At 33.1% G+C, this 8,259-nt stretch overlaps 1 protein-coding gene across 2 annotated transcripts; it reads left to right on the forward strand.

Annotated features, from left to right (window-relative positions):
• The first annotated feature begins 953 nt into the window (after positions 1–953).
• LOC131164018 (autophagy-related protein 8f) lies at positions 954–7,506 on the forward strand. Of its 2 annotated transcripts, none has more exons than XM_058120914.1 (6): positions 954–1,094; positions 1,578–1,620; positions 1,750–1,805; positions 2,941–2,993; positions 6,936–7,054; positions 7,178–7,506. In XM_058120914.1, the coding sequence occupies exons 2-6, from the start codon at positions 1,584–1,586 to the stop codon at positions 7,279–7,281; spliced, it is 369 nt and encodes a 122-aa protein (XP_057976897.1). In that variant the 5' UTR covers positions 954–1,094; positions 1,578–1,583; the 3' UTR covers positions 7,282–7,506. The 2 variants fall into 2 exon arrangements, with proteins under 2 accessions (XP_057976897.1, XP_057976896.1); XM_058120913.1 differs by having other exon boundaries at positions 997–1,200.
• The last annotated feature ends 753 nt before the right edge of the window (positions 7,507–8,259 follow it).

Raw genomic sequence — 8,259 nt, forward strand, 5'->3', positions numbered from 1 at the left:
GTAAATATGCACTTACTATAAAAGAAAAATTGTATGCCTTAGAAATAGTAGGCATATTTTGAACAATAATAAACACAATATATTATGCACAAAAAGCAGACCCTCGAATTTTTTATTGCCTAATTTTATTTTTAAGACAGATTGAATGTATGACAATTCTCTATTTTAGGCATTTCTTCAATTCTTTTCCATTTGTGTGATGTCCACAAGAGAAGCCGGGAAGGGAGGCTCCCTATATAATGACTCTCGCTTCAAGACTAGGTTTGCAAAAAGATAAAAATTAATTTTGATTACACCAACTTTCATAATTTAATTCAATTACTATCTTTTTTTTAGCGCGTGTTTTTCTTAATAAAAAAGTCACGTCTCTTTTAATATTTTTTTTTTTAAAGAAATAAAAATACAGGCGATTATACTGTACTAAAATAATAACAAATTGCATAAATCATTAGTCATTATTAATTATTGGGTAAGAAATTTGACTTTTATGTATTTTTTTCTGGTCAACAATATTCCGTTTATATTTTGTAGATTTATTTTACGACCCATATTTTATAAAAAATTAATTGGATGAGGTCACTCGCATTAATGGAGTTTTGTCCTTGCCCAAAAATAAAGTTTCTTGATTGGCCTAAACTCCGTCTCTCGCGGCCCTACTATTTTCTTGGACAAAGATAGCCCTGACAAGTCAGCAAACTGACTCGTTGCTGAGCATTCAGGGCAGGGTTAAAATTGTCAAAGAAAAGCTTAACAGGTATGGACGGAAGAGCCGTAGACATAGAAGGAATCAAGGCATATCCAGAAGAACCTCGCGTCGCGCGGCTCTATCTACCGCCACATCAAGCGGTTCAAAACTAATCACGCTGATTAACGGCCGCGTCATCGGTCTGGACCTGGGACCCACGGAAGTTCTTGTACCCCACGTCTCTGCGTTCCTAGGAACGACTGCACTGCACTCTAAATTTCCCATTTCTCTATATTATTAAGCACAGAGAGGATAATATAAATATAGTTGAAAATCGAAGCAAGGCCGCCATATTTTTTTATCTTTCTCAAACCACCAGCTGCGAAGGGTCGTCGCAACTGTCAACAAGGTTTGTGGGTTGCTCCTCCTTTTGGTTTCTTCGATTCAAATCTGCTGTTAGTTTGCGTCTCTGGATGATTGATGAATCGAACCGCCTTTTAGATTGCGTTTGTCCTGTGAGTTGATGTTTAGTTTTTGCGGCTAATTCGAGGGTTTAGTTTACTTTTGATTTGGGGGTTTGATTGATCTTTTCACGGTTTTCTTTCCACGGACTTTTCTTTTAGGGTTTTGTGTCTTGATAGATTGTTTTTTTTTTTTTTTTTGATATATATATATATATGTTCATGCTGGTGCTGATGATATTTATTAGTGATGCGTGTTGTTCGAAGTTACAAATTTGGGATTTAGGGTTGTGGGGTTTGCTGGTTTATTGTGTGTATTTGTTGAGGATCGTGTTATTCAACCAATCACGGGTTGGATTTTTTTTTTTTATTGTTTTTTAAAGTGTCAATAAACGGCAGAAAGTTTACTGTTTTTAAGTTTTCAATTTCAGAAAAATATGGCAAAGAGTTACTTCAAGCAAGAGCATGATTTGGGTATGTACTAATGCCTGATTTTTCATAATTATGTCTAAATGTCTGCCTTTGGTATGTTTTATTGTTTTGTAGTATGGGTTAATGATGATTTCATTGCGTTTCTGAACCCTTGATATTATCCATGTTCAGAGAAAAGACGTGCTGAGGCTGCTAGGATAAGGGAGAAATACCCAGACAGAATTCCGGTGAGAATTATATTCTAGTTTTCAAAGTTAATAGCTTAACCCTGATCCCTTTGTTACATATGGACCCTTTTTCAATATCCTAATAAATGTTGTGTCTAAATGGTTTCCAGAAGTAGTAGTCGGATTGTTGGCTCCATATGTTTTGGTTAAAAAGGGCATTGGAAAAAATGGTATGGGCAATGCTGTTAGACAAGGCTGTGGATAATTGTGATTGTAGAGCATTAGTTGGCTATATATGCTGTTAAACAATTTGAATAACAGGAGTTAATAATGCTGGCTGCATCCTGCATTCAGAAAGCTTTTGTGCCACAAAGTATGAATTCTTTTTAAGATGCCAATGTTTTAGTTTTGTAGGAATTGCTCAGCTTTGAAATTGCTTAAACATGATAAAAAAAATTCAGTGTAGGTATTTTCCTTAAATTTGCCCCATGCTAATTTAAGTGAATGTTCAATAGGGGGCAAATAGTAGTTTACTCTCAATACAGCAACTTACTATATTGACAAAGATTTGTAATCAGCTGTTCTAAAATCTAAACTCTGACTTAAAGTTAACCTTCAATTGCAGTCATTCTTGGCGATAATTATTGTGTGAAATAATGTTGGAATTTAAGCGAGAGCATTAAGTCTGAGTGTTCTTTGAAGTCATGGATTTAGACATATTGATATCAGGCTTTAACTGTGCCCACCTTGGAGTTGGAAATAACATGTTGAGGTGCTTGGAAGTTTAAAGCCATAATCTTATCAGACTGATAGGTTGACCTGTAAGATGCTGTCAATGGCTAAAATGTCAAATGTCAAGTAGTGACTCAATAGTGGAGCAGACTAGTTGATATTTAAGGATTGAACATGATCCCATGTTAATCTGCATGGATACTATCTTAGGTGTGCTAATTTTTAAGTTGAGAATTTAGAAATAAAAATGTATAAATGATTTTGATATCTTAAATCTCTGATTTCTCATTTCTTTGATATTGTTACTTATGATTAATGGGAACTGCTTAGTTTATATATATATATTAAAGAGATATTTCATCATGATTGTTCTATGAATAAATAAGTGCATCTTGTAATGATCCTATTATATTTTCTTATTTTCCAATCTGACTTGTTCATAAACATGCTTTTGTGATTTAAGGTGATAGTGGAGAAGGCAGAAAGAAGTGATATTCCAAATATAGATAAGAAAAAGTAAGCACCACATAATATTACTTCTGTTTCTTGGATTATTTGTTTGGTATTTTCTAGTGCTTCTCCCCTTTGCACACACCGATAAATGCTCTAAGACAATATCTGCGATGTAAAGAATTATGTTGTATCATTATTGAAAATACATGATCATGTAGGGCATTTTGTCATGTTCTGCCGTAATGGAGAAATGAAAATCCTGGAAGCAATAAAAAAAAAAAAAAAGCTGTTCTGGTTTTGAATGCATTCTGTTTGTCTCATATGAGACATCCCAATAGTCAAAGCTTGAGATATCCTTGTTGGGTTCGAATCTGGGAGAGGTAGGAAGGGATTTGGGATGGAGATGGCTACCTCCTGCTCTGTTGCCCATGATCAGTGTAGGCTTCCACATGACAAAAAAAGAAAGAATGGCTGTTAAAAAAAATGATTTAATGTTATTTATTCAATGAATTGGTGGTGGTGCCCGATACATCCTTACAATGTCATGGCAGTGGTTGTACCTTTACCACTCAGCTGCACACCATCATAGGGGGAATGTCATGTAGGGGTGTAAATGGTTCAATTTGGTATGGAACCAAACCAAACTACTTCAGTTTTGAGTCTTTTGACAAAATTGGGGTCTGAAAGTCTGATTGTATGAAACTGACCTAAACTGTCCTTTGAACTAAATTAACCAAACCAAAGTTCTCTAATTAGTTTGTTTTGGTTCAGGTGAAGTACATATGGCTAACAAATAACCTAATGACAAAAATTAATTTGAGACATTATATGGGTCTCTTGGCCTTGAAAAGAATTAATTTATTATGAAATTCTTAGGCTGTAAGTTTAGAACATTCTATTTTTTAACTGAAAATGACAAAAAGATACTCTTTCTGTTTGACATGGCTGAATTTAATTTAGTTAATTCATTCATGTGCTGGCTACCAATTACCTGCACTTGCTAGTCCAAACAAATTTCATAAACCTAAAGAAATTCCAAGTTTTAATTTCTAGGATAAAGATTTCAAGATTATATATGTGAATAAAACAACATTTTTTTCCAAGTCAGGGTAACTTATAAATGCAACTGTCCATTAAAATTTCACCAAAACAATTAATCCAAATTTAAAGTTTCAAGTTCCAAATTCAAAGTTTGCATCATGAATCCCCTCTTAAGTTAAAAGAAAAAACATGACAAAACATCCAGCTTTTGGGTCTTAAGATAACATAGAAACAATTTTGACCTTCTATTAGCTTTAATTTATTTGTGCAACACCATTTGAATTGAGTGATTATGCAAAGAAAACTAAACCTTTAATTCAAGGGTTCAGATATCACTCTTACGGATTCTTGGGAAACACAAATTTATTTTAGAATTTTAACATGGTTTCTTAGTTGAACCTTTCAATTGTCACTTTTTACAGCTTGATAAATACAATTTTAGTTTGAAGTTTGAACATGGTTTTTTTTTTTGGGTGTTGGTTTCATTTAGATAGGCCTCGCCCAATTCAGCTCAGTTCTATTATGTCCTCCAAGTTTGTTTGGTTCCGTTCCATTTATTGGTAGAACCAAGTACAGAATCAAACAAGTTTGTCATATTTGGAGTTGGAATCTATCCAATGATTCAAAGGAATTGAACCAAACCACTCGGCTCTATTTGATTATTTTGTTTACCATTTATGTTAGAGCCCTAGTGACATTTAGGAGTATGGCGGTACAATGTGGTGATGGGGGTTGAAAAGTAGCAATAGTTGGACACTGGTTTGGTTTTTCTAGTGAAATATTTAATATTGGGAATATATCGAGTGTAGTAAGATGCATATTGAGTTTTATTACAGTTGTATTTTTGCTGATAAATTATTTTTGGGATGTGGGCCGGTATTGGACATATAATTTATCTTTGTAGTATTGAAGAGATAATGAACGTGGCTCCTAGTTTTCTACTCAAGTGGTATAGACTGTGATTATTACTTCGTTAATTTGCTTCTTAATTGACCACATGGTGTTATTTTTTAAGAAGTATATACATATTTACTCACAATTCAACGAATGAATGGTTATTTTAAGTCCTTTATTTTCTCTAGAAAAGTAAAGGTAGGTTTGATATAATTTTTGTTTTCCGTTGTCTTTGTTTGTGTACAATGAAGAATCGTATTATCAAAAAAGTGTTTATATATGTTGCCAATTGTTTGTTCTTATTGTTGATTATCAGCTGTGTTTGAAAAAATTAAAAACGAGGATTTATGACTGCCAATTGTTTTGGCAATCCCAAGAATAATTTAATATATGGTTAATTTTTGCGGATTAAATCATTCAACTTGCACATGATTTTAATTAAAATTAAATGATCATATGAATTCAAAATGTAATTAAAACGAAAATGTCCACAATTTTAAAAAATAAAATAATAATAAAAGGCAATTTAAAAATATTTTTTTTTACTATTCTCAGTGTCTTGTACAATAAAATTTTTCATGTAAAATGAATTTTGAAATATAGTAATTAAGTATAATAATAACTTTTACTTTTATTATAATATTCTTAGTTTGTATTATTTTATTTATTATTTTAGTTATATTTTTAGTTATTCAATTTAGGGATAAAAATAAGTATTTGTTCCATCAAGTTTTAATTTGTTTAATTTTAGAAATATCAACCAAATATGTTATTGGTTTTGGATTTTAATTTCTATTTCGAGTTTTAGTTTTAATTTATGGTTTTTGTATTCATAGTTTTTAACAGTTATGCCAAACAGCACCTAAAACTAGTTTTTATATATCATGCATAAATTATGCTCAAACAAGTGTATAATAACTTCAAGGTGTTTTGCTGATCTTGACTATTTATATGCATGGTTTTTGATTGGTGTCTCAACATTGTGCTTCTTGTTTTGGGACTTCCTTTTTATATGGCCCTCACGAGAGCTCAAAAAATGATCCTGATTGTTGGACTGAAAGTTCATTTCGTGCCTATCTTGTTCATTGAATTTGGGTGCCGTATAATATTGGAAAATCATTGGACAATGTGACGAAAAATTTGAGAATTGAAGTAAATTCTTGATTATATTTTGTAATGCCATTTGTGCCCCACAAGAAAGGAGTAACTAAACTTAGTAACACCTAGGTGTTAGTGCATTATGGCATATATAGTGATTGTCATGCCACCATTGTGGATAATTCACTATGCTTTGTGGTTAACCTGGTAGAAAAATTTGTAGTTTTAGGAACTTTGGGGTCATCTGGCCCCAGTACAGATCCTTTCCGTCCTCAAAAAGATTCTCTAAGAAGTGGCTATTAGTGATTATCATGATATGGAGGAGGATGAATTCATGATGCTTTGTGGTCAGCCCCGAAGAAAAAGAAAAATAATTTGTTACTTTGCCAATGCCTAGGTGTTAGTGCATTATGGCATATATAGTGATTGCCATGCCACCATTGTGGATAATTCACTATGCTTTATGGTTAACCTGGTAGAAAAATTTGTATTTTTAGGAACTTTGGGGTCATCTCGCCCCAGTTTGGATCCTTAATGTCCTCAAAAAGATTCTTTAAGTGGCTATTAGTGATTATCATGATATGGAGGAGGATGAATTCATGATGCTTTGTGGTTAGCCCAGAAGAAGAAGAAAAATAATTTGTTACTTTGCCAATGCCCCTTGTTAGATTCTTTGGTATTCGACTCTCTTTATTGGAGGAACATTTGGTTCTTTATTGGAGAAACAGGCAGTGGACTATGGTTGCTGTGATCCTTATAGAAGGTTGTATATATGTGTGTGTGTATAAACATGCCATTGTTGTGTGGTTATGCTGCTATTTGTGATGCCATTTGATTGTTATGGCTGTGAAGCCATTGGGAGAGATTTCCGGAATGTTGGGGGGCTGTTCCATCTTGATTAAGTTTCTCATGTTATTTGTCTGTCTTATGAGTGATGAGGTTCTGTTTATAGCCTGACAATGAAAATTACAGGTATCTTGTTCCGGCTGATTTGACGGTGGGACAGTTTGTCTATGTAATTCGCAAAAGAATCAAATTGAGTGCAGAGAAAGCAATTTTTATTTTTGTGGATAATGTCCTCCCACCCACAGGTAATTTCACAACTTCCAGCGTTTGATGCTGTAGTTGGGTTTTGGTGTCTTTTGAAGCTGCTGGGTGCTTAGATTAAGATCAAGACCAGACTTACCATGCCATTTTTCCATGGACTTTTATAGGGGCAATTATGTCTGCGATATATGACGAGAAGAAGGATGAAGATGGGTTTCTCTATGTTACGTACAGTGGAGAGAACACATTCGGGTATCAGACACCGCTGTAGCCTCCACCAATAGTTTCTTTCACAGTTTCACCCCATATTTGCTAATATAATCATCCTTTTGATTGCATCATCGCATCGACAACGCTGTTATTGCGTATATTTTTATATATAAACCTTGCAAGTGATATGTACAGTTGCTGCATTATGCATATATTTTCTAAGGACCTGTATCAAGAAACAATCTCCTGCTCCATGCTTCCAATAATAATTCTTGACATTCTCCCAGGTTTCTCCTCTGATTTTAATTATGAAGCAATGTAATATGCCCTGGTTTTATGCTTGTAAGATTAATCATATAAGCTATTTACCTACTAAGAAGATTAATGGATCAGTTCATAGAAAAGAAAAGAAAAGAAAAGAAAAGAGACTTGCATATGATTTTTATTAATTTAAAGAAAACATTGGATAAAGTATCTGGGAAAGTTTTATTGGAGACTTTAAAAAAGAATGAAGTATGAAACAGATATATTAAGTATATGTCAAGGGTAGCAGTTTAGGTTAATATTGTTGGAAGAGAGTTATAGAGAAATTACAATAGCAATAGGCATGCATAAAGGTTCTATTTTGAGCTTTTATCTGGTTGCTTTAATGATTGGTGTACTTATTATAAATATTCAAAATGAAATTTCATGGTTTATGTTTGCAAAGGATATTATTTTGATTGATGAAAGTAATAGTGGGGTAAAATCTAAATTAGAGCTATGGAAAAGAACTTTAGAATTTAGAGGTTAAACTTGAGAATCAAAAAATAGATTTTAATATTTTCAATCTATTATGCGAGTGATGAAAGAAATTGGAAACATAGTACATTAAGTTAAAGCAGAAGACAACTAATAAACCACATATTCTAAAAGTCAAAGTGGCTGAAATGTGCATGCTAAGATGGATCATGGATGAATTGTATAACAATAAATGATAGAACATATTCGCAATAAGTTAGACACTGTACGGTTTAGCCATTTGAAAATGCAGACCAAA

Source organism: Malania oleifera, chromosome 9 (assembly GCF_029873635.1).
Source record: "Malania oleifera isolate guangnan ecotype guangnan chromosome 9, ASM2987363v1, whole genome shotgun sequence".
Classification (NCBI taxonomy): Eukaryota; Viridiplantae; Streptophyta; class Magnoliopsida; order Santalales; family Ximeniaceae; genus Malania; species Malania oleifera.

Coding starts and splice junctions, on each gene's coding strand:
- LOC131164018 (XM_058120913.1), top strand. CDS start 1,159: ATGATTGATGAATCGAACCGCCTTTTAGATTGCGTTTGTCCT. Junction 1,806..2,940: donor AATACCCAGACAGAATTCCG/GTGAGAATTATA, acceptor TTGTGATTTAAG/GTGATAGTGGAGAAGGCAGA. Junction 2,994..6,935: donor CCAAATATAGATAAGAAAAA/GTAAGCACCACA, acceptor TGAAAATTACAG/GTATCTTGTTCCGGCTGATT.